At 32.1% G+C, this 26,632-nt stretch overlaps 5 protein-coding genes across 6 annotated transcripts; 2 read left to right on the top strand and 3 right to left on the bottom strand.

Annotated features, from left to right (window-relative positions):
• Positions 1-793: 793 nt before the first annotated feature.
• LOC111630940 (glutamic acid-rich protein-like) lies at positions 794-1,096 on the bottom strand (the record flags this gene model as incomplete). Its single annotated transcript, XM_023375102.1, has 1 exon — positions 794-1,096. A coding segment is annotated over exon 1 (303 nt), but the record flags the coding sequence as incomplete, so codon positions are not given.
• Positions 1,097-5,443: 4,347 nt separating this feature from the next.
• LOC111630944 lies at positions 5,444-6,295 on the bottom strand. 2 transcript variants are annotated; one of them, XM_023375107.1, is made up of 4 exons: positions 6,129-6,295; positions 5,878-6,057; positions 5,683-5,798; positions 5,444-5,570 (listed from the first exon to the last, which is right to left on the bottom strand). In XM_023375107.1, exons 1-4 carry the CDS (start codon positions 6,262-6,264, stop codon positions 5,565-5,567), a joined length of 438 nt encoding a protein of 145 aa, XP_023230875.1. In that variant the 5' UTR covers positions 6,265-6,295; the 3' UTR covers positions 5,444-5,564. The 2 variants fall into 2 exon arrangements, with proteins under 2 accessions (XP_023230875.1, XP_023230874.1); XM_023375106.1 differs by having other exon boundaries at positions 5,444-5,798.
• Positions 6,296-8,035: 1,740 nt separating this feature from the next.
• Positions 8,036-10,825, top strand: LOC111630939 (monocarboxylate transporter 9-like). Its single transcript, XM_023375101.1, has 5 exons — positions 8,036-8,214; positions 8,502-8,720; positions 8,800-8,952; positions 9,031-9,798; positions 10,522-10,825. Exons 2-5 carry the CDS (start codon positions 8,525-8,527, stop codon positions 10,668-10,670), a joined length of 1,266 nt encoding a protein of 421 aa, XP_023230869.1. The 5' UTR covers positions 8,036-8,214; positions 8,502-8,524; the 3' UTR covers positions 10,671-10,825.
• Positions 10,826-11,684: 859 nt separating this feature from the next.
• Positions 11,685-12,536, bottom strand: LOC111630945. Its single transcript, XM_023375108.1, has 4 exons — positions 12,370-12,536; positions 12,119-12,298; positions 11,924-12,039; positions 11,685-11,811 (listed from the first exon to the last, which is right to left on the bottom strand). The coding sequence occupies exons 1-4, from the start codon at positions 12,503-12,505 to the stop codon at positions 11,806-11,808; spliced, it is 438 nt and encodes a 145-aa protein (XP_023230876.1). The 5' UTR covers positions 12,506-12,536; the 3' UTR covers positions 11,685-11,805.
• Positions 12,537-24,089: 11,553 nt separating this feature from the next.
• On the top strand, positions 24,090-25,576 carry LOC111630950. Its single transcript, XM_023375112.1, has 3 exons — positions 24,090-24,250; positions 24,616-24,887; positions 25,044-25,576. The coding sequence occupies exons 1-3, from the start codon at positions 24,217-24,219 to the stop codon at positions 25,500-25,502; spliced, it is 765 nt and encodes a 254-aa protein (XP_023230880.1). The 5' UTR covers positions 24,090-24,216; the 3' UTR covers positions 25,503-25,576.
• The last annotated feature ends 1,056 nt before the right edge of the window (positions 25,577-26,632 follow it).

Genomic DNA, 26,632 nt, shown 5'->3' with positions numbered 1-26,632 from the left:
GATATTTTATCTTTCGATTCTCCATTTTATTCCCTGCACTCTATAGACTTTTTCTACTTTAAAACTTCTTGAATTATTTTCATTTCTTTGAACAGCATTGAGTTTCTTTTATGGCATTCAATTTTTTTTTCTATCTTTTAAACTGTTCTTTCACTCCAGAATTTTTTCTTGGATTAAAATTTAACTTATTCTCTTACTTATATAAGATACAATATTGTTTATTTTAGATTTTTGTAAACTTTTTATCACTAGAAAGTAGATTTAGCTGCTTATATTAACCTTAATGCTTTCAATAATTGTAGAATTTATCTTGAAAACAGTGGTCTTCTCATTGTACTATATAAATTCTTTATTATAGGTTTTCTATGAAATTATAGATACAGATTTATTATATTATGTAAGCCATTATATACACTTTAAACTCACTATAATGTCTGAATGTGAATGACTGTGAATAAAATATATAAATTTGTAGCCTTTTAAAATCAAATTTAATACATTTTACAACTGAAATTCACTTATAATATTGTGAAAATGTTTTATATATCATGTATAAACTTAAATTTATTGTCTTCTGAAAGATTAAAGTGGTATAACTAATTAATTTATTGTCTCAGATATTAATAACACTGCTCAGAATCCATTTATAATATTTATTTTCAGCTGGATTAATCATTTATATATTGGGTCTGTTACTGTTGTGATTTTAATTATTTTAAAGTCAATTACTTGTTTATTATTCAAAAAATTAGAGATTTCTTTTTCTCTTACCTTACACACTGTATGAGGAAACCTGATAATGGCTTTCTTCCTCCTCCTCCTCCTCCTCCTTCTTCTCTTCCTCTTCCACCTCTTCCTCTTTCTCTTCATCTTCCTCTTTCTCCTCCTTCTCCTCCTTCTTCTCTTTCTCTTCCACCTCTTCCTGTTTCTCTTCATCTTCCTTCTCCTCATCCTCCTCCTTCTTCTCTTCCTCTTCCTCCTCCTCATCTTCCTCCTTCTTCTCTTCCTCTTCCACCTCTTCCTCTTCCTCTTCATCTTCCTCTTTCTCCTCCTCCTCCTCTTCTTCCTCCTCCTCCTCCTCTTTCTCCTTCTCCATTCTTTTTCTTCATACATAGTGGAAGAGGAGAGCGAAGAAATGATCAGTTTTCCTCATGCAAAGGAAAAGAATTGTTTTTCTTTTCCTCATACTTTGTATGAGGAAGAGGAGAATTGATAATTTTCAATATTACTTTAATTAAGATGCCTTTAAGAGGTTTATAAATCTGTAATTAAATGTGAGCACAAAGTTATTGCTAATTTTAATTGCTTCTACATAATATATTTATTAGATTTTCATTATTATTATTGTCAGAAAGATTCAGTGGTTATGATCAATTCTGATGGAATTTTATTGTTAACGACTTTTTAATTTATGCCAGAAATTTCTAATTATTTTTCTAATTACCTCGCGTTTTTAATAATTGCAAAGATTTCAAAGTAATTAATTTTTAGTAAATTCTTAAATTTTTTATGGAGGGGAAAAAAGTTAAAATTTACGTCGCACCGGTAAAAATTTAACGCTTGTTTTTATCCAGGATATATTTAATTCATCACAATTCTCTCCGGGTGAAAATCCAGTAGAGTTGCATAACTTTTCCGGCAACAGTTGGAATCGCCTGTGGCCCCATCTGTTAGAGATTTTATCGAAAACTTTCTATAATTATTAAGTGGCAAAAAAAAGCTTAATTTTGAGGGTAGAGACGAGTTTTATATAACACTATAAATGCTAATAACGAGTAAAATCTGTATTAATTTCGACTCCACTCGAGATAAGACACGCGATCCCCTCTATCTCCCCAACCCGTCCACCTTTAACCGCCAAAATTTAATAGCATTAATGACCCTAATACACAAACTTTTTTGCGAAATTTCAGAAATTTTCGGCCAAAGGCGCACGAGTTATTTAGCTTCAAAGTGGGGAAGAAAGTCGTGCCCCCACAAATACATCCATATATACAGGAAACCACCCGATTTTTTTGCATTTCTCGACACTTCGAGGTCCAGGAATGTAGAAGACTTGGGGAGTCATTTTTTTTACCCAAGATTTGCTATGTTTCACGCTCCCCCTATTATATATAACATCCCGGGAAGTAGAAAGGAGGGAGACATTTTGCTGTTTAAGGAAAGAAGTAATGTAGAATTTATGCAAAACATTTCGCACTTTGGAAAAACACGGGGGGAAAAGCACTCGCGTAGAAAAAAAGAAAGTGAAATGTTTAATTAATTTAACTCCCAATTTGTAAATGGAAAATCCTAGTGAGTAAATGTATAGAAGAAGAGGGGAGGAATTTAGAATTTCTAGATTTAATGCAATGAAGAGAAATCTCTTAATTGCATGCAATCTGTACCTTACAGACAATCGCTATCAAAACTCCAATCGATACGTCCGTATTACAATAAGACAATAAAGGAAACTTTGAAAATAATCCCATTTTCATCCCAAACTAATCGTCGAATCCCTTTCATTTGCCAAGTTACATAGTAAAATTGTACATTGCTGTATATAATTTTCACTTTTTTCAGGTTATTAAATACCTCCCCATTTTAACGATACCGTTGAATTAATTTCGTTATAAACGAAACAACTTATTCCCGCATTCCTAAGAAGTTTCCTAACATTTATGAGGAAGCGTAGAGTCGAGTTAATGAATTTTCTGATAGATAAATAGCGACAGCAGCTGTCAAAAACCCTTATATATAATATATTTAGGGTCAAATTCTTTTCGGATAGGTCCTTCACGTAACATAAGAGAATATCTGACAAATCTAATTGAAATTAAAGGTATTACTTTATTAAATTTATCATTCCCGACGTAGAAATTTAATTTGTTACGATTAGTTGAGTTTCTGTAAAGCAGATGGCAGCTCGAGTTCCGTTTAAGCGTAACACGTTCTTGGACCGGACAGAAATTTTACTTTATTATTATTATTATTATTATGTAATATTTATTATTATGTAATAAAGTCATATATCAAACACTATAACATATGCGTGTTAGGATCCGAATCCTGACTTTTAGTACGTTTACATTATTTATTTATAACGTCACATCGCAACTATAATCTCGTTAAATAACTGTCAACTTTTACACCCGGGAGAAAAACATCTTTTAGGTTTTCAGGCCTGACAACGACGCTTTCTTATCACTTCTCGACCTAATATCTCGATTTTATCTGTTCAATATAGAACAGAACAACAAAGTTAGGAGAGTTTCCGCCGTTCCTCGTAAAGAGATAGTCGTCACCCAGCCCTTTAGCTAAAATCTTCATTACGTCTAAAATCCAAAGTCATCACATCCGCGAAAACCGAACTTATTGAGTGTCTAAGTGGTGGATTACATCGAACATTCTGTCTTGGATTACCTTCATTGTCAACGGACTTATTAAATGCCTTGTTAGGATTAAAATCACCCAGTAGCGTCGTCATCTATCAATCTGTCAACCACATATTTTACCAAGTATTTATCACCACGCGCTTTTATTGTAAACTCTCTCTCTCTCAAGACTTCGTCTAAAATGTATATCAATCACAACCAATGTCTTTAAATCTATGATATTCCACTCGAAATTGTATGTCCTGTAGTTACTCCTTTGTTACATATTAAACGATTGTTACGTTAACTCTTCTCTGCGTATGTTACTTCCGGTGCGTTGTCTCTCCCTCCGTCCCGAACCCGATCGTTCCGTTAAGGCGGCCATACTCGTTAAGTTAATCCTCAAGGATTAACCATGCATGCCTGACCTTGAGTAATTCCTGATAGTGTGTGGGGGAAAATTTAACAGTTTTGGCGAACTATACCGACCACCGGAGTAGAATCGAAAAACCATTTGATTTTCCTGCAGTATCACACTGTGCAGGCCGACCTTAACGTGTGTGCCGTCGTGTCGTTCAGTTTTGAGACCGCTGAGTAGTTAGAACAATGTCTCGTGAACGTTTGGAGGAATTATTTTCTATAACCTTATTAACTTTTATTTTATATAACCCAAAAAATTAATAATTATATAATAATTTCGTGATCAGTGCTACCTTAACCACTACTACTACTATTTACACCATAGACTTTTTTGCATACTTTTTCCCGCGAGGTTTAATAGAATTTGTCGCCAATAAACATCCAAGAACAGTCAGTACTGTATGTCGTCATCAGATGCCATGGCCGACTGACTGACTGAGACAATGGCATAGCAAACATAACTGGCGCCCGGGGCACGACACTGTATTGGCATCCTCTCCCCCTCCAGGAACAAATCTTGTCTTGGAGACCATTTAGCGCCCCTCTGCGAGTGGCGCCCGGGGCACCTGCTCTATTTTCCCCACACTAGCTATGCCTCTGCTGAAAGATTTTCTTCTTCGTGTGTGGGCGATAGGAAATACTGAAGTTCCTCAAGGTCAGGCAGCCTCAAAGATTAACTTAACGTGTATGGCCCCTTTAGGCGACTACTTCCGTTACCTAGTTAGCGCGGCTTGTCAACCGTGTCAACCGAGACGCGGAGTTATCATTTTGATAGGGCATCGAAGAGGTGCCGACCCTTCGGTAACATACGCCTTCACGATCTGACAAAGTCTTTTCACTATACAGTAGACCCATCCCTATAACACGTACATTCGTTCCGTGTTTTATAAAATTCATGTTTTACGAGTCATTAAATACCTGAGCCAATCACAGCCCGGCACATATGCACTTTATGGACTACGGCTGTTTGAAAGGTTTTCTTCCATAAAATTAATCGATTCTACACTAATTAGATTTTCCAAAACACGTATAATTTTTTGGGAATAATCCATATAAACTATGCTATAATTAAAAAATTGTAGGATTACTTACCGAGTGTGCACCGTTCAACGACGCCATTGCTTACACTTGTTTTCGTCGCGTTGCGGCGCATCGAACGGCGGGCGCGTGTTTCCTGATAAATTATTTTTCTGCGAAAAATTCGCTGAACTTTGGAGACATTATTAATATAAATATAATTTTTATGACCGTTAAATAATAAGTTGATTTTAGTAGGTCCGTTGCTCATTTAAACTCAACGTTTGGTGCAATATTTGCTATTGGTCTAGATTCGACCAATCTTGTCGCTATACGAGTCGACGATGACGTTTTACCGTATTATACGAGTCTCTTTTAGCGTGTTTATACGAATACGATCGCAATTTTTCGCCGTTATATACGAATCCGTATTATATGAATTCGTTTTGTATGGAGGTCTACTGTATTATGAAAATACTTTATTATAGAAATATATTCTTTTAATCATTAAGAAATGCTTCTTGTTATTTACATAAACCTTTGTAAAATTCACGAAATATGTACACAGAATTTCCAAAATCTGTTCGCTCAATGCTCCAGCTGAGACAGAATATGTAAAAGTAAAAGTGTAACATATACTTAAGAATGTACACTTTTGATTGATAGATAATGTTTATTTATTTGCTTTCAGCTTTTTCTTCATTTCTTTTGAAAAATTAATACATATTGTTTTCCCCATTTTCTTGCGTTGGTGACAACGATGTATAAACTGATCTAAAACTTTTGATAATAATAAAGCAAAAATGATTATGCCAAGGTAACCGATGCACGGAAAATAATATAAATACGGATTAATTAACGAAAAAAGGAAACTCGAAAAACAATTTCTAACATTTTTCATTAGATATAAAGGAAGACTTTTAAAGCACGAAAAACAGGAACAGATACATCCTTTGCTTTGTTTCTTGCAGCAAAATATACCAAATATTTGACTAGATACACAATTTTCTGCAGAATTTATTAAAAAATAAGTTCAATGAAATGAAACCAAATGCACAAGTAAAACCAATCATAGATATATCCTTACCGTCGTATAAAAATTCATATTTGAATTCTTCAATCAAATCACAGTCATTAACAGTGAAGGAACAATCGAAACAGAAAATCTTCAAAGAATTTTGTCGACAATTTAACCGTTCTTTAAAAATATTATCGAATTTTAACTTTAAACACTGAAAGAATCCAATTCGAGGTGAAGACGCACAAACTGTCAAACAAATCTTTTTAACATTAAAAATATATTTCTCTGGATATTAATATAAATTCAATATTACTTACTGCTGTTACAGAGAAGAAAAAAGACATATAATACAATACAAATGACTACGGTTGGAGGACAGCGAGTGGCATCTCTTACAACCAGAAGAGGTTTGTTCTTTCGTAAATTAAAATATCTTAAATGAATTCTAGACATATTGAAGAAATATTTACAATTGTTTCAATTGTTTCTCTTTAACAAAAATTAATGTAAGTTTTGCATTGTTACGAGGTAAATAAATTTAAATGTATTCGTTTCTTTCTAAAATTATATAATTTGATAAAATAAAGACATAGTCAAAGCAAAAATAGCAATGTCAAAATGAAGATATAACTTAAAATGAGCAATTATTTGTTGTGACATCATCACAATGCCTAGCTGCAATATTTCAATAATATTTTTAATTTATGTAATATATAATCAATGCTCTTAACCTCAAAGTCGTAGTGTCTTGCCCCCTGTATATTATATTTTCCTTTAATAATACAGTCGTTTCGGTCATCTATCTAATACCTTTTAAGGAAAAATATTTGAATTGAAATAACATTACTAACGTTTTGCACAGAAAGTTCGTATACAATGAATCAGTGCCTCTAGCCTTTCCACGTTTCACATCTGGTCTAGTTTTTCATATTTGTAACTCTTTTCTCGAGATTAAAGAAAGACAGCGAAACAAACAGACATCAGTGGAAATTTATAGGTCCAGAATTTATTCAGATTTCAGCCGAAAAAATTAAATTGGTGTTCATAAATAATATTGAATTGTTAATGTTTTATCATTAATATGTAAAAACACCCTTGCTGAGTTTAAAAAAATACGCAAAAGTGAAAATAAAGTAAATATATCTTAGAAAGAAAGTAAAAAATACTTTCGGGTATTTTCTAGTTTAATTATTAATAATTTAAAAACTTATTAAAATTTTGAAATAAGAAGGGGGTCAAGGGAAATCCTAATGACTACTTAATCTGCACAAGATCCGTGAGATCCAATGTCTACGTCAAAGGATGGCTGACCTATAAGCGGCAATAAAGATCTAGATCGTAAAATAAAGATCAAGGTCAGGATTGACACCAGTTACGATAATTATGAGCGTTCCAACTACTATTATTCGGACTACTATTTTGATTAGCAGGGCTCGTTTGAGTGGGGAGACACGTGAGTAAGTGATGGGATTCTAGTTTCCTCACGGACTCCTACTTAGTCAACAAATTAACAAAAACTTTAATGAAAAACAAAGAATAAAAAGAAACAAACTGAATAAATCTAGCTATGATTAAACCTTAATGACTAAACCTTTAACTAGATCCCTAAAGGTTGAGAGAAAGAGTTTACAAAAGTACTAAAAACTGCATGTCATTTTTGATTTGTAACTTTCCTGTCTTTTGGGCGGAAGTTCAATCTTATAAAGTATGGCACTAAGTTAAATTTGAGGATATAGTGATGTGCTGTGTCCAGAGTTTGGAGCGTATCTCTTATTTATACTCCCCTTTTCCTCTAATAGAAATTAAGGAATAAAAGCATCTGACTGGGTGTGGTCGATTAGTCTTNTTTATAGAAGAAAACCTTTCGAACAGCCTTAGTCCGTAAAGTTCCTACCTATCGGGCTGCGATTGGCTCATGTATTTAATCGTTCCTACAACGTAATTTTCGGTTAGCGTGGAACGTATCTAAGCGTTATACGGGGGTCTACTGTATATGCTTTCTACTTAAAATTAGTAGTGTCTTACACCTCTACTTTATACTTTTCCGTTAGCAATGGAAGTGCAATGGAACTGCTTTTTGGGGAAAAGATTTGAATTAAAATAACTCGACATTCGTTTTGCATTGGACACAAGGAAAGACAGACAGAGGACTGTGAGAACTTTTACGTTTTACAATCTTTTCAAATTGCGGCACAATTAATTATACCAAAAATATACCTAAATTCTTAAAAAGTCACCTTGTAATTTTTAAATGTCTTTTCCATCCTACAAATAATATATTTTCATTATAACATTTCAATTTTTTTAAACAGAAGGGTGCTGGCTGACTATTGGTTGTCATTAGTATAATCGAATTTCAAAATAGTTATAATCAGCAAATTCAACTCTACAGTCTTTATTACTGTAAGTTAACTCTTAACACAATGAATTCTTATAATAATGGTTTCATGTAAAAAATATCATTATTTAGAACTTTAACGTCAAAATTCATAATCAGGAATGAAGAGTTAGTTCTTAACGAATACGCTTTCATGTACTAGAAGTACAGTAAAGTAAATGATAAATTTACTCTACTGTATTTCTAGTACAGTAGAGTAAATTTATTAAATGATAAAATTTTAATTCTTGATTATGAATACGGCCGTTGATAATATATCATGATATTTATAAGTGTTCTTTACTATTGATAGCGCTGGATATTTTTATTATAAGTATGAAGCTTCGCAAACCAGATGAAGGTTGGGCATGGATATTTTTGGCAGCTTCATTTTGCTGCTCTGTTCTTGTGATTGGAATGATAATGGGATCGTCTGGAGTTTTATTTTTTGCCATTACAACAAAATTCCATGTACCACGTCGACAGTCTGCATGGCCATTTACCGTTAGAAAATTTTCTAGTGCAATTTCAGGTAACGTATATAAAATATATGTATTTTATGCATTATTTATTATTTCTTCGGATAATTTTTTCTTAATTAACGTTATTAGCCCTGTGTACTGGATTTCTGTCACATTTCATAAAACTCAAAACGTTAGTATTTATCGGAGTAACCATTAGTACGATTGGATTAGCAGGATGCTATTTTATTTCTAGTATTCTTGCAATTTCTATACTGTATGGAGCGTTATTAGGAAAGTACAGTTCTTTTTCTCTTTACAGCTAACACACGATATTTAAGATAAATGTATTGTTTATTTATTTATTTTTATTTTTTATAGGATTTGGAGTTGGTATGATTAATAATGTCAATATCATTATGGTAAATCGATGTTTTAAAAAGTACAGAACTGTAGCAGTAGGTGTTGTATATGCAGGCGTATCTACAGGAGAAATTATATTTCCTATAATAAGCTCTATTCTAATAGATACATATGAGATACAAGGATGCTTTCTTCTGTTATCGGGATTTCTTATGCAAGCATTTGTGGCTATTTCTTTATACCCACACCCTCCACCTCTCGAACAAAGTAAAAATGAAACAACCAACGAGAAAAATGTCAAAATAGTTACAGTTCTATTATCTTTTCTGGAATTATTTCGTACCGTAATGTTTCACATCATCTGGATTACAATAGCTGTATATAGTTTAACTTATATTATATACTTCACTATTGTAATGGACTATGCAATCGATTGTGGAATATCTAAAAGTACTGCTATTTATATCCCTTCTACTATTTCCATAACTGTACTTTGTGGACGATTATGCTGTGGATGGTTAATAGATTTAAGATGGATGAATAGGAAAACAATGGTAGCATTGGCATTTTTCCTGCAAGCGTCAACATACGTCATAATTCCATTTTGGAAAACGCAAATCGCTTTCTTCGTAACAGCCTGTTGTATTGGATTTACAGTCAGTTGTTTGAGTATAAATGTTTCTCCATTATACACTGATTATTTAGGATTAAAAAATCTTCCATTGGGAATAGGAACAGGAAAAGCATTGAACGGTTTCCTTCATTTTTCTTCACCAAGTATTTTAGGTAAGTGTTCTTCCAGTAAGTAAATACATAGCCATGATATTAAACATTTTATTATAGGCTTATTCTAAATAGTTTATTGTTAGAAATCCTAATTATCTTTGTAATTAAGATTTTTCGCTTCACCTTATAATTAACTAGATATATCTCCTAAGGAACAACTAAATGGGAAGAATAATTTTTAATTACTATAAAATGACAAAAACAATGCTGAGGACAGGAAAAAATTTAAGAAAATAGCGCAAATGTTGATAAATAAAATTTTTATTAAGTCTTACCCGTATTGAGATACATGACTTCTCTCTATCTCTCCAATCCTTGGTTTTTTCCCCACCAAAATATAATAATATAAATGTCCGATCATGCAAAATTTCGTTATTTAAACTTTACCCCATCATGAAATATTGAGCGAAATAGATGCGAACACAACAGACACACAGCCCAAACTTATACATACTTATCCACAGAAGTTTTTTTAGATTTTTTTAGTTTGTTTTTAATTCAGGAGATCGTGGAAATATGTAAAAAATGGGAAAGTCAAATTTAACACGACTACAATACTTTCTTATGTTATGTCTACATAAAAGCCGAAGAAGTAACAATTAATTAATCTTATGAAATAAGAAATAAACAAACATATATCAAAACCCCCAATTTTTAGATTATATACATATTAAATATAGACTTATTTAATATAGATTAAATACATATCAATTTTGTTTTCAGGCTATTTCAGAGATGTCGGAGGAAATTACGATGCGATGTTTTTTTATTTCGGAGGAGTTTGTCTAATGGCTTCTGTTACGTGGTTAATAGAACCGATTATTATAAAAGTCACAACAAAAAAATCCATGGAACCACAAAACAGTACCTGAGAGTACTTTTATCATTTAATTTCATATTAACAATGTTTGCACGTATCTGAAATATGTGAAATTTCATACAGAAGACCCTGTAGAAGGTAAGATTAAAATGAAATTTCTGAAGACATTTTAATTATTGTATTTAATGAAAATATTTATTTAGGTTTTATGTTGTGTCTTTTAAGAGTTTTGGCTTGTTTGTACAAAACTGTTTATACCTAAAAAAAAGGTACAAATGTAAACAATTTACAATCTGTTGTAGTGCAACTTTTTATGTATTGTTAAAATGAATATGTCAGGTTTGACGTCATATAATATTGGACAATATAACTTTCCACGAATATTGGCGGATTTGTTTATTTTACATTGAAAGATAAGTAAAATAATTGTTTTACAATATGACTGATGGATTGAGAGTAATTGCGAGAATTTGCAACGTATGAGAATTCAAGAGTCCAGATTCTTCTAGGGTGTCAGATCTCACAGAGGATATGAGTTTTTAATATACAAAATTATTTACGAACATTAAAAATATTAAGACAGATATAAGTAATGGAAGATCGATATCTTTGTACTTGTGGAATCAATAAGGTGAAACATCATGGAGCTGTCAGATTATCGTATTGACAGATTATCAGCTTACAGTACACTGAACAATCATGATTATTCCATTAATCTTGGAGTAATAATATAGTACAGTGGAACCCCGGTTAACGAACGTCCTGGTTAACGACCAAATCGGTTAACGAACTTTTATTTTGCAAAAATTTTGTCTCGGATAACGAACAAAATTCGGATAACGAACTTAACGGCTTTTTGTGTCAAATTTGTAAGCTTGCCGACTTTTAGGGAAAATCAGTTAATCAGGGAAAATCAATTTAATAACCGTGTCGGTGATGGTCTAGGGTCCATTCGTACTACGTTGATGGTGGCGGAAGAGACAAAGATGACAAGTACTTTACAGTGAAAATCGTTTATTAGANATATGTAAATGTAAAAGTGTAACATATACTTAAGAATGTACACTTTTGATTGATAGATAATGTTTATTTATTTGCTTTCAGCTTTTTCTTCATTTCTTTTGAAAAATTAATACATATTGTTTTCCCCATTTTCTTGCGTTGGTGACAACGATGTATAAACTGATCTAAAACTTTTGATAATAATAAAGCAAAAATGATTATGCCAAGGTAACCGATGCACGGAAAATAATATAAATACGGATTAATTAACGAAAAAAGGAAACTCGAAAAACAATTTATAACATTTTTCATTAGATATAAAGGAAGACTTTTAAAGCACGAAAAACAGGAACAGATACATCCTTTGCTTTGTTTCTTGCAGCAAAATATACCAAATATTTGACTAGATACACAATTTTCTGCAGAATTTATTAAAAAATAAGTTCAATGAAATGAAACCAAATGCACAAGTAAAACCAATCATAGATATATCCTTACCGTCGTATAAAAATTCATATTTGAATTCTTCAATCAAATCACAGTCATTAACAGTGAAGGAACAATCGAAACAGAAAATCTTCAAAGAATTTTGTCGACAATTTAACCGTTCTTTAAAAATATTATCGAATTTTAACTTTAAACACTGAAAGAATCCAATTCGAGGTGAAGACGCACAAACTGTCAAACAAATCTTTTTAACATTAAAAATATATTTCTCTGGATATTAATATAAATTCAATATTACTTACTGCTGTTACAGAGAAGAAAAAAGACATATAATACAATACAAATGACTACGGTTGGAGGACAGCGAGTGGCATCTCTTACAACCAGAAGAGGTTTGTTCTTTCGTAAATTAAAATATCTTAAATGAATTCTAGACATATTGAAGAAATATTTACAATTGTTTCAATTGTTTCTCTTTAACAAAAATTAATGTAAGTTTTGCATTGTTACGAGGTAAATAAATTTAAATGTATTCGTTTCTTTCTAAAATTATATAATTTGATAAAATAAAGACATAGTCAAAGCAAAAATAGCAATGTCAAAATGAAGATATAACTTAAAATGAGCAATTATTTGTTGTGACATCATCACAATGCCTAGCTGCAATATTTCAATAATATTTTTAATTTATGTAATATATAATCAATGCTCTTAACCTCAAAGTCGTAGTGTCTTGCCCCCTGTATATTATATTTTCCTTTAATAATACAGTCGTTTCGGTCATCTATCTAATACCTTTTAAGGAAAAATATTTGAATTGAAATAACATTACTAACGTTTTGCACAGAAAGTTCGTATACAATGAATCAGTGCCTCTAGCCTTTCCACGTTTCACATCTGGTCTAGTTTTTCATATTTGTAACTCTTTTCTCGAGATTAAAGAAAGACAGCGAAACAAACAGACATCAGTGGAAATTTATAGGTCCAGAATTTATTCAGATTTCAGCCGAAAAAATTAAATTGGTGTTCATAAATAATATTGAATTGTTAATGTTTTATCATTAATATGTAAAAACACCCTTGCTGAGTTTAAAAAAATACGCAAAAGTGAAAATAAAGTAAATATATCTTAGAAAGAAAGTAAAAAATACTTTCGGGTATTTTCTAGTTTAATTATTAATAATTTAAAAACTTATTAAAATTTTGAAATAAGAAGGGGGTCAAGGGAAATCCTAATGACTACTTAATCTGCACAAGATCCGTGAGATCCAATGTCTACGTCAAAGGATGGCTGACCTATAAGCGGCAATAAAGATCTAGATCGTAAAATAAAGATCAAGGTCAGGATTGACACCAGTTACGATAATTATGAGCGTTCCAACTACTATTATTCGGACTACTATTTTGATTAGCAGGGCTCGTTTGAGTGGGGAGACACGTGAGTAAGTGATGGGATTCTAGTTTCCTCACGGACTCCTACTTAGTCAACAAATTAACAAAAACTTTAATGAAAAACAAAGAATAAAAAGAAACAAACTGAATAAATCTAGCTATGATTAAACCTTAATGACTAAACCTTTAACTAGATCCCTAAAGGTTGAGAGAAAGAGTTTACAAAAGTACTAAAAACTGCATATCATTTTTGATTTGTAACTTTCCTGTCTTTTGGGCGGAAGTTCAATCTTATAAAGTATGGCACTAAGTTAAATTTGAGGATATAGTGATGTGCTGTGTCCAGAGTTTGGAGCGTATCTCTTATTTATACTCCCCTTTTCCTCTAATAGAAATTAAGGAATAAAAGCATCTGACTGGGTGTGGTCGATTAGTCTTTCTATTTAGTCAGCCCTTTTAGTCATGGGAGATAACAATATCTCCCAGGAACTGACTGTCAACACAGAAAACATTTGTTTCCTGTTCTTCTTATTTTTATTGCCTTGATAAAAATTTCGAATTATTATATTATTTAATTTTAAAAGATTTTCTATATCTTGAATATTTTATCCTAAAATATTCAAATTCTCACAAAAAACAAATAAATGTGATTTTTCTTTAAACAGAGATGAAAGTAATATACATATATATTGAAGGTTTTTCCAACTCTCTCAAACACTACATCCATAAAAGTTTATCATAAGTAAAATAAATTGGTTACATTTCAAAGTGCTGTTAACATATTAGGTTTATAGCGATAAAATTTCATATTAGGATTACATAGTAAAATATACATTTGTTAATGAATAAAATCAAAATCATTTGACTTAACAAAACAGATTATATACGCGTATAGGCGTTCGAATATACTGTATTTTCTCCTCAAAACATACAAAGTTCTATCAGCTCTGGATATTCTTCTCAGGAAGTTGTTCTGTCCTAGTTGCTAACTCTGGAACGATTCCTTGGAACGATTCTTTCTATTACCAGTACAGTGTGTATTTCTATTAATAAGACTTATTAAACTGATATGTAAGATTATTGCAAATAAGTCACACAGATTAAAAGTGTTTTATTTACATTTACCACATACATATTGCGTTTCGGACTTGTATGTCCCTCTTCAGCAGGTATTTAAATTCTACCTAAAATTAAAACAATAAACACATTTAAATTTCGGACAATACATGTTTTAAAATATTCCAACAATAATAAAATATAAAATTCTTACAATTTTGATGTTTTTTCTTTCTATTCCACTTTTCATACAATAATTCAGTTTAATTACTTTTAACATTAGCTTTAATACATTCCTATATTAAAACCATAAATTATTACTTTAAACAATAACATTTAACATATTTGTACATTTAAAACTAATCTCTAATTTACATCTCTTCTTGTTGTTCCTCACTTTCACTTCTTCTTGCCCTGTCTCTATCGTTTTCTTTATACGTCAATTTCCTGTTTTCTTCTATGAATCTTCTCCATGATTGGTGTATTCCTCTTCCGGTATTATTATTTATTCTATTGTTTTGTTTAATTATATCAATATGCTCGTATAGTTGCCGTTTATAATTATTATTTTTTTTCTTTTATCCTTATTTTTACTGAATTTAATACTATTTCACATCCTGTTGAATTGCAGTGTTCCGCTACTACTGAATTTGCATAATTTCCCCGTATTGCTCTAATATATTTTTGGAATTTGCACAGGTTTAACATCTTTTTTATAAATTTATTTATCCTCTTTTCTTGTAATTGTTATATCGAAATAATTAATGCTGTTTTCTTCTTCTTTTTCTAATTCAAATTTAATATTTTCTTTCATCTTATTAGCTTTGTTAATTATTATGTTTTCATCTGTCTTTCTTTTATCAAATATTATAATACAAATTGGTGTATTTATTCTTATTAATGAATTTTCTATATCATCTATTGTAATACTCGGATACATATTAACTATATCAAGTGATATTAAATTCATATGTTTATTAATTGTAATATTTTGCAAACTGTTTAACAATTCATCAACATTGATTGCTTCTTTCCTTTATTGAGTCGAGATATAAGCGTTCATATGAAGGCTTCTTTTCAAACTGTCGTCTGTCAGCAGAGATAGTTGTGGAGAAATCTTCTCTGGCGAAAAGTTCTGTTGTGTATTCCAACCTGTAGGACTTCTGACGATTAACTGTTGAGTATAGTTCTTAGAGATCACAAATCGTCGAATTGCAGAAATCAAAATGGTTGGAACAATCTTAAACATTTCTCTTATGTAGGAGGTAATTTATTTTAAAAATTTTAATTAAAATTACTCTCTCTCGTAAAACTATTAACTTCTACTATGTTATTGAAAAATCCACTTAATTTTCGTATTATCTTCAAGATAAAGCATTTTCTAAAGATGAGATTTCCCATTGAAAATTGTCTTTACTTCTTACATCAAACATATTTGAATCATAATAGCATTTATGCTCTTCACTCAGCTTCAGAGGTTGTGAAATTAATTTTTGTACCTTTCTATCAGATGAACTTCTTGTCTTTTTTTGGGGAATTTCTTTCCTTCGGGAAACTTCTTTTTCTTCGTCTGGATTTGACGACTTTCATGGACATTAGACCTAGGGGCTTGTCGGACAATTTTAATTATTTCTGTTTTTCGAGGTGGGCTCTCCTCGATATTATTAATGTAAAATCCGCAATTTTTACGCCGATGTCGGAAAAATCTTTGTAAACAACTCCGAGGAAAAATCCACTCTTGGTGAGAAGTATATCGGAGGTCACCGATTGTTTTCACATTAAGGTGGGAAAGTTGACACTTAGTCGATCGGAATGCACCGTAAGTGTCAACAGAAGTCGATCACGTGACTCATTTCCCGCGAATAACGTATAAAAGCTCGAGTCCCCGGAAGCTCCGAGCGATCCCTCGAAAGTTATACTTGGTAGATGTGCCATATTTGTCTCCATACTCCGGACCGAAAAGACATACGACCAACCACAGCCATTTGAACTTCCATCGCCATTAACGAACATATTCAACGAACGCATAGAGGTATTTGTACTTTTTAGGGCTTTGTGAACTCTTTCTTAGACTAGCAGGTAAAGCTATTAGAGCGTCCCTTTTGTATAGTGAACTTATTTAATCGCATTTAACCTATGTATCGTAGCTTAGTTATATAAATAAATGCTTGTTTAGTTTTTAAACCTGTCTTCTGTCTCTGGAGGACACCTGCCGACTTACCGACGTACTCCCCACTCAATTTTTTGCCCTCCTAGCCATCCGACGAGCCGAGAACGGGTTTTACCAACCTGTTGCAGAGTAAGTGGTCATTTGGGATGAGCCCAGTGGCCCACTGCTAATCTCACATTAATCTTCTTCTGAATTTTGCTGTCTATATCTTTCAAGGGATTAATACTTCTCCATTGCCTTCTCGGTCGTGAGGAGAGTTTTATAGATGAACAAAAATGTATGCTCTTCCCATTGGGCATAGTTATTATACTATCATTAAAATCTAATACTAAACCTATATAATTGATGAAATCGCGACCAATTATTCCCTCACATGGGAAGGTATTCTCAGACTTCACTATTCGACAAGGTAAAGAAAATTTGTATCCTCGAATCTTAAAAAATAGTTCTACTAAACCAATAGTCTGAATCTGATTTCTACCAACATTTAACTTTGATTTCATTCCGAATTTTACAGGAACTTTACCCTTCAATCTGTGAGAATACGGACGAGGGGTCAAGGCCCTCTAATCGTCGGATCTGAAAGATCCGCTCACATACAAAGATGAATGTATTCTAGACCTAAGTTCCCTATGTCGAGAGAGAGAGTTTACAATAAATTCATATTACCTCGGTCGACAATTCCGTGGAGCTGGTTTTCTGAAGTGAAGATAAGCTGGACTTCATGGTGCGATGGCTAGTACGGTAGGATGAGTAGCAGGAGGGATCGTATGTGGCATGTTCAGTCTGGGATGAACTGCCTCGAGTGTGGGGAAACTTGCCCTTTTACCTAGAATTTTTCCCTATCACCACCCGAGAAATGCATCAGCTGACGGGAAGATCAGATGTGTCAATCGACCAGATGTTTGTTTAAAATGAACAAAAGGTGTATATTAAAGGAAACTGAATTTCTCTTGTTACATAAAAGTAGAATTACTCAGCAGTTTTTCAGGATATGGGTTTACATTTTATTATATTTAATAAAATATTAAATAAATTGTCTGTATTTAACTAATTCCTTTTTATATAGGGCTTTTAATCCAAAGATCCTTTTCTGGACAAGCCACTAGGTCTGTCCAGCCCCTCACAAATCTATTGGCCATCTCTTTGGATATGACAGTTTCTAAACAAGGGTCTACGATCAATTTGGCAGAAATATTATTTTGTAAGACAAGATTACAGGATTATTTTGCGTTCTTACCTTGCCTATTCCACCATTCCATGGAGTATTTGTTTCTTTCTGCCTAACAGGTCGATAATTGTGGGCTTTATTTTTGTCAGAATCCCTATAATATCGTTTACTTTTTATATGGAGAGGTTTTTCTCTAACGTTATTTAATCTACTTCTACATTCCGCCAATGTGGAGTTTAAAAATACTATACATCCTGTTTATAATTTCCATTCGGACCATCTCGCTCTGATTCCTGTACTAGTCTTTCTAATCTGCTTATTTCTGCATGCAGTTCCTGTATTTCGTCTTTAGACGGATCCCGAAATGTGGGATATGTGTCAGGAAATTTTTCTCTAACTACTCTGATTTGACTATTGGATCCAGATATCATTTTCTCGATGTTTTCTTCGCTTATAGCTACTTGCAAGACTTTATCAAATGTTTCGGATTCCCTAGACATAACTCTTTGACGGATTCTAATGTCAACTTTGGCAATAAACTATATTCTAAGCCTCTCATTTAATTCCCATACTTTAATCCGCTTAATTATGTCTACTTCCGCAGTATTTGCTCCTACATAGACTATTTCCATCTGGGAAGCTAATGATTGCAACCTGAAAGCGTATGTTTGCAGGTCTTCGCCTCTCTGCTGCATACATGCATAAAATTTCTGCAATCTAAATGTATATGGGATTTGGTCAAATCTCGCTATCATAAAGTCTCTTAAATCCATCATAATTGTCTATATCCTTTATACCCCTATCTTTGCATGAAAACTTTTTTGCTATCCCGTTAATTTGAATGTGGCTATGGCCAACATTTGGGTCTTTGTCCATCCAGCTAACTTAGCTACATCATTTAGAGAGTTTAAAAATTCATTTATTCTCTCATCGGAATTCCATAAAAAAGAGGTAAGGAAGAGCACAAAACTGCAAATTCCACTTAAAGTGGCCCTAAGCTTTTCTTCTGCCATTTTCTCTAATTATTAATACAAATTACTTATTTTACTTAATTAACTTAAATTAACTTATAGGTTATCTTTTATGAGAATATGCCCTAAGGTACCAAAACCTGTCTACGAACGACAGCCTGTTTGTATCAAAACCTGTCTAAAACGGACAACCTGTTTATGAAGGACAAGCCTATCTTTTTTCACATCAATGTGATAATATTAACATGCGAGGTGCTTTTTTGAGTTTCAAACCCCACTCCTGAAAAACCAGTGTGAGATAAGCAGGAGGTCAAGAGTGAATCCTAATCACCACTTAATCTGCACAAGATCTGTGAAATCCAATCTCTACGTCAATTAAGGTTTAATCATAGATAGATTTATTCAGTTTGTTCATTTGTATTCGTTGTTTTTCATTAAAGTTTTTGTTAATTTGTTGAATAAACGGGATTCTAATTTTTTCACGGACTCCTATCACTTACTCACCTGTCTCCCCACACAAACGAGCACTCTTAATCGAAATTGTACGAATCGCGAGGCTAATCTATGAGCAGTAATAAAGATCTAGATCGTAAGATCGAGATCAACGTCAGGATTGACACCAGTTAGGATAATTATGCGCGTCCCAACTCTCGATTCGTACTACTATTTCAATTACGAGGGCTCGTTTGTGTGACCGTAGGGTCGGTGTCTCTTTGACACCACGTCAGGAGACCTGAATCTGACACTACCGAGTCTCTGGGGGACTCGGAAATCGCGACGTTACGTCTAAAGATTCGCGAGCGGTAGCGGGTGAGCGATTGGATTCAAAGTAGAGGTGAGGAGAGAGACGAGGAAGTAACTTACTCGGACAATAGTAACAAATAAATAACAATTTTAATTAAATCGAACTAAATACTATACAGAGATACTAAATACTATCGGGCATATTATCGTTCTTAATTATACTAGGTCGTTGAGAGAGAGAGAGTTTACAAACGAATCGCGGGATGATAAATACCTTGTCGATGGACAGTTCTTTACACTAGATCCGAATCTTGTCCGTTCACTGGGGTGGAGGCACGGAGGAGTGTAGAGGCTTAATCCAGCACGAATTTTTCTCTCGGTGTTTAATCCTGGGTCACGGTTTTAATCCGGAAGTACGACTTTTGTTGAGCGGACTTAGTATGACGACTGTTGTAGAGGGACTTCGGATGACGACTGACCTCGGGGTCTTTTTTTCTTTTCTCTTCTTCATTCCTCTTNCTCATCGGAATTCCATAAGAAAGAGGGAAGGAAGAGCACAAAACTGCAAATTCCACTTAAAGTGCCCCTAAGCTTTTCTTCTGCCATTTTGTCTAATTACTTATTTTACTTAATTAACTTAAATTAACTTATAGGTTATCTTCTATGAGAATATGCCCTAAGGTACCAAAACCTGTCTACGAACTACAGCCTGTTTGTATCAAAACCTGTCTAAAACGGACAACCTGTTTACAAAGGACAAACCTATCTTTTTTTCACACCAATGTGTTAATATTGAAATGCGAGGTGCTTTTTGAGTTTCAAACCCCACTCCTGAAAAACCAGTGTAAGATAAGCAGGGTGTGAAGGGTGAATCCTAATCACCACTTAATCTGCACAAGATCTGTGAGATCCAATCTCTACGTCAATTAAGGTTTAATCATAGCTAGATTTATTCAGTTTGTTCATTTGTATTCTTTGTTTTTCATTAAAGTTTTTGTTAATTTGTTGACTAAACGGGATTCTAGTTTCTTCACTGACTCCTATTACTTACTCACGTGTCTCCCCCACACAAACGACCCCTCTTAATCGAAATAGTACGATTCAGTACGAATCGCGAAGATAACCTATGAGCAGTAATAAAGATCTATATCGTGAGATCGAGATCAACGTCAGGATTGACACCAGTTAGGATAATTATGCGCGTCCCAACTCTCGATTCATACTACTATTTCGATCACTTATTCAAGTATCTTTCCACTCGTTTGAGTGGAAAGATACTTGAATAAGTGATATGAGTCCGTGAGGAAACTAGAATCCCATTTAGTCAACAAATTAACAAAACTTTAATGAAAAACAAAGAATACAAATGAACAAACTGAATAAATCTAGCTATGATTAAATCTTAATGACTAAAACTTAAAATAGGTCCCTAAAGGTTGAGAGAGAGAGTTTACAAAAGTACTGATTATAATACCTTCATATTATTCTTGATTTGTAACTTTCCTGTCTTTTGGGCGGAAGTTCAATCTTATAAAGTATTGCACTAACTTAAATTTGAGGATATAGTGATGTGCTGTGTCCAGAGTTTGGAGCGTATCTCTTATTTATACTCCCCTTTTCCTCTAATAGAAATTAAGGAATAAAAGCATCTGACTGGGTGTGGTCGATTAGTCTCTATTTAGTCAGCCCTTTTAGTCATGGGAGATAACGATATCTCCCAGGAACTGACTGTCAACACAGAAAACATTTGTTTCCTTTTATTGCCTTGATAAAAATTTCGAATTATTATATTATTTAATTTTAAAAGATTTTCTATAATATCTTGAATATTTTATCCCAAAATATTTAAATTGTCACAGAATAGAGTTGGATTAAATAAAAGTAATAAGATAAATAAATACAAAATAATAATTGATGATTATTAAAATCGTCTACGAACTTGCTGTAACGAAAATGTATGTTCTTACCATAATAGAAAAAGTTGAGATAATCAATGCGTAGAAAAAAGGAGAAAATATGGTTTGGGAACAGCTACTGTTATGGACATTAATAAAATTGATTTTTTTATCAGTCAGGTGCAAAGTTTTAAACACTGTCCTGCAGCTGATCCCAGGGTAAAGCAAGTTTTTGGCATTAAACAGCGTTGTAAGTGGATTCCTAGAACAAGATGAATTGGCATGGTTTGTAAAAGAATTACATTAATCTGGAATCACTGAGAAAATTGCCGCAGTTGGATAATGAACAGAGAATTTGTTCAAAAACTGCTCAATTTCCGTCTTACTAGGTTTGTTTATATTCCAAGCTTTATCACTTAAAAATTTGATTTCTGTATATTCTTTTGTTCAAGGCATTTGCGTTTGCCTGTAGTTGCAGCTGATGTATAGTTTATTTTTTGTGGTGTTTTATAGCCTGAATCTTCTACATGTGCCACTGTCCAATTATTTAGTCTGTCAGTACATGTCTGGGAGCTTCTTATTTTAATTCCTTCTTCGACTTCAAAAAGAATAGCATCAATATGATAACACATGGAAGATTGTCTAGCCATGCGATTGCAATGCCCGGTTATTACTTTTCCATTTTACTTAGCGAAAATCCGAACTACTAAAGTTGGCTGCTGTAGATTTTGTGTACAATAGAAACTGTGCTATTTACTTCAAATAATATATTGAACACATAAAATAGGCTATTAAAATAACGCTTCTGTCCCACAACGAAAATTAAGATTAGATTAATTAGCCTAATAAATACGGCTACAATAAATTCGAAGGACTAACTGGAGCAAAGTACAATAACTTTTTATAAAAATATAGTTTTTAATTAACTACAATCGAAGTTTTAGTAGAATAAATTTCGGACACAAAGACCCTTCATAAACACGAATATCTTTCAAGACCATAATAACATAAATAGCAATTCCAGAATGTTTTAGTCTGGTGATCCAAGTAGGGAATTCCATCAATAAAAATTTTTTACATTGTAAAGAAATATTTTAAAAATCCAGGATATAATATATTTATATAAAATTACATTGTAACAATACAAAGTATTAAAGACTAATACAAATACATTATTCTTGTCTTCTCTGTCGTCTATTCTAACATCACAGGAACGTGATCCACACAGCAAAGTCGATCTTTCTTCTTATTAATGGAATCCATAGTCATAAAACTTTTTACCTAATTTACATAAATATAGGCAGGGAAAGCAGCCTAAAAAGAAAGGTCGACTCTGCTGTGTAAATCATGTTTCTGTGATGTTGAAAGGGACCATAGAGAAGACAAGAATAATGTAATCGTATTGCTCTTTAATACTTTGTATTTTTACACTATATTTATCTTTTAATTCTACAAGAAAACAGCGTAAATATCTTTAAATTTATAAGAATAAGTTAATTAAATCTACTATAATTTTTTATTCTCTGTCGCTTTTTATGGTTACAGCAAGGAAAATACTATAAACCGCTATTAAAAAATAGATATTTGGACTCTTGATGAAAGGATGTAGGGTGCAAAATAAGGTTTAAGTTTTAATATCTCAAGTATTTATCTAACAAAATTTTTAAAATAAATTTATAATTTTAATATATTTGAAAATTTAAATAAAAATGTTCATATAAGATTAATAAAATATAAGCCTTATCCGAAATTAGGCGATTAGATTTGTTTAGTAATTAAACACAGAAATAATCGAAACATCTGTAACGATTGTTGTATTCCACGTCATCAACAAAATGGCTTCATACAAAGGTAATTTACAATTATGATATATAAATGACGATAAAATAAAGTATTTAAGTAATTTCCAATAAAAATGTTATACTTTAACGTAGATAATATAAATATTTCAATTGTTTCTGACCTTTAAATACAGACTCTTAAGTGTCTTTTACCTTAATATTTGATAAAATTTAAATAGTTTATAAGTTTTCGACAATCTCGAATAGTTTCTAAGGTGCAATATATTGGAAAATACATTTAAGTTTATAAATATATTTTATAAGCTATAAATATATAGAATAAGATATAAACGTATGTATATTTTAAAAATATAAAACATATATGAAAACAAGTTATTACGAGTATTTTGTACTATAAAGTAATTAGGACAAAATGAATTTATATTGATAATTCGGGCCTAATTTGTATTTTAATAATATAATTTAAATATTAAAAATTGCATTTATTCGAATAATTAAACATGACGATTTTTATCGATGAAAAGTGGGTTTAACTCGGAGTATGTAAAAGCAGTTGTTAACGAACACCTGTAGCTTACACGTGGAAGACCTACAACTAAAAATTTCGATTTAAAATTAAATAAGTCTTAAAATAATTTTATTTAATCCATAATTATTTAATTTTTCAATTATTTATTTAGTTTAGAATATTAGAAAGTTTATGAAATATAATTTGAGATTGTAAATTTCGATTTTTTGAATTCAAATTCGAAAATGTTTGAAAGCGAGTTGTTAAGAAACACCTGTTGTTTACTGTCTGAAAACTCAGTATGGAAAACTCAGACTAAAAATTGACAGGAATGAGGAGAAAGCACTGAATTTACACAATTCTACGCAGAATTTAGCTGTTAAAAGGCACGGAAGACTGTAGTTAAAGCACATTTCGGCGATCAACAAACCGAAAGCAACATGAAAACCATCCTCTTTCTACTGGTCCTTGTTGGTAAGTTGAATATTTTTCTGTAATCTTTAAATTTCTAATTGATAATCGAGCTTCAATTTGAAAAAGAAAATTGTAGTGGTATAAATGTATATTGTCCTCTCTCCGTCTTTTCTTAATTTAATCTCGAAAAAGGGATTAGATATGGAGGCCATACCTTGCAGGAGGTCCTGATCAATTATTATATACAAATTTCCGATGAAAACCGGAAATCATTTTATTTCAATTGAATATTTCCCCTGTAAGGAGCTAAGGATATACAAATGAAGTTATTGGATTTGGCCTGTAAACGGTTAAAATATATCTATACCTTTTTTATATTCTTGTAGTATAAATTAGAATTAATTAAACATTATTTATTTTGTTAGGAATTACAATCGTAGAAAACACCGAAGCATCTAAGAAAGAAATAAAGAAAGATGTTTCATTCGATAAAGGCGAGAGAATGCCTGTCGATAAGGCGAAAAGTGCAGGAAATATGAAAGACAAATTTTATTTTAAAAAATATTCAAATCGTATAGGTGACTTAACAGGAATTATTCCAGGTAATAATCCCCCAGCAATCGTTTCCGTTTCAGATATATTAAAGGGATTCCGCAACTTGAGTTTGGATGACTTTTTTCACTGTACTGAAAGAAAGGTAATTTTTTTTTTTAATATATTTTTCTATTTTAATATAATTTCAACTTATTATTTTTGTTTCTTTTTCTTTGTTTTAAATGTTTATTTAATTAAAAGTTTAAATATTTACTTGATATTTAATATTTATGCAAATTTTCACTTTTTTTATTCTCAGCTTGGGGCAAATTTGGAAAAATGCTATAGGGGACTTGAACTTCTTGGCTTGAACGTTAGCTCAATTGTAATGTTTTTAGATGATAAATTACTAGGTGGCACAATTCGTCGAGAGAACGAATGCGACTCGTGTAATCTTGACGATTGGAAAACTGGATTTTTAAATTTAAGCCAGGAATGCGAGCTTCTCGATAATATTACAAATTATTTGGCTTGCGTCTTCGATCAACTGAAAAATTTCGATTGCATCGATTATATTAACAGTAGTCTTAGGTCACTTGAGAGTTGCCTCGCAGATTTTCTTGACAGATTTTATAACGATCCCAATTACGAATGTAGAAATTTATATGACGATCTTGAACGTGTTCTACAGCTTCTTGGAAGCATTATAATTACTTTACTTGGAGGCACTGTAAGTAATCCAGAAATACCAGAATTCTGCATAAAAATAGACAAATAAATAACAACAAATATAATAAACGAATGATGATAAAATTAATATTCTGATAATTAATATGAAATATTAAATACGTAATCTAATTTGAAATCGATTTCATTATTATTGTAAATTTAAACAATGTAATATGAATTTAAGAAAATAAAATTATTAGCATGCAATCTTGCTTCTTATTGTGTATTTTTAAAAATTGCATTAATACGTCATTTTTTTTTTCATTTCGTCCTATTGTTTAAGGCCGATTTAAATGGTTTTAGTGATACATTAAACTTTTATAGACAACTTTGTAACTTTTTCTTATCAGAAGTTCGATTAATACTTCTATTAATACTTCTCGGTTAATATCGCACGGTTCAGAATTTTTCAGGGCTGTGGAGTCGCGTAAAAATCTACCGACTCCGACTTCGACCAGGGGAGGAATTGTTGCCGAAAGAGACCCGGAAATTCTGATGTCATCAAGTAACTTCAGAATAAAAAATTTAATAAATAGAGTTGTAATAAAGATAGAACGTAGAAACTTTTCATTCCACAGCTAAAAGACTTCTCTAAGTACTTTTACTTTTCCGGCTGTTATATATAACAGAGTGAAAGTGTAGCGCTGGGTCAGTTTTTGACCCAGCGCTACACAAGATATGCAAATGATCCGAGGTTTTTTCTATATGTGTGTATGTTAGACTGTACGGGGGGCATGATTTCGTTCACCCTGTTTGAAGCCTAATAATTTTTGTGGTCAGAGTGGTCAGAATCGGAGTCATATGGTTTAACACAGGAGTTAGTTATCAAGCGTCAAAATGGTTGAACTTAATCATGTCCCCATTTACATTGTAACGTCTTAGGCGAGAACATCTTAATGGGTTTTACTGTACTATTATAAAATGACAAAAAAGCTTACTTTGAGGGTATTGACGAGTTTTGTTTTATTTTTTTTAAATTTTAAACGCTAATAATGAGTAAAATATTCATTAAGAGATATGACACATGAACACTTTTATGTCTTCACCCTGTCGACCTTTAATTAAGAACCAAAATTTAATAGTATTAATGCCCCTTTATACGCAAGCTACAGTGCCACATTTTGCTTTTTAAACTTTACCCATTCTGAGATATTGTTTAATAACTCAGAACGGAAAATA

The sequence above is a fragment of the Centruroides sculpturatus genome, unplaced genomic scaffold (genome assembly GCF_000671375.1).
Source record: "Centruroides sculpturatus isolate CEXI.00-Female unplaced genomic scaffold, Cexi_2.0 scaffold533, whole genome shotgun sequence".
NCBI classification, from domain to species: Eukaryota; Metazoa; Arthropoda; class Arachnida; order Scorpiones; family Buthidae; genus Centruroides; species Centruroides sculpturatus.
This window is presented reverse-complemented; position numbering and strand designations above follow the sequence as displayed.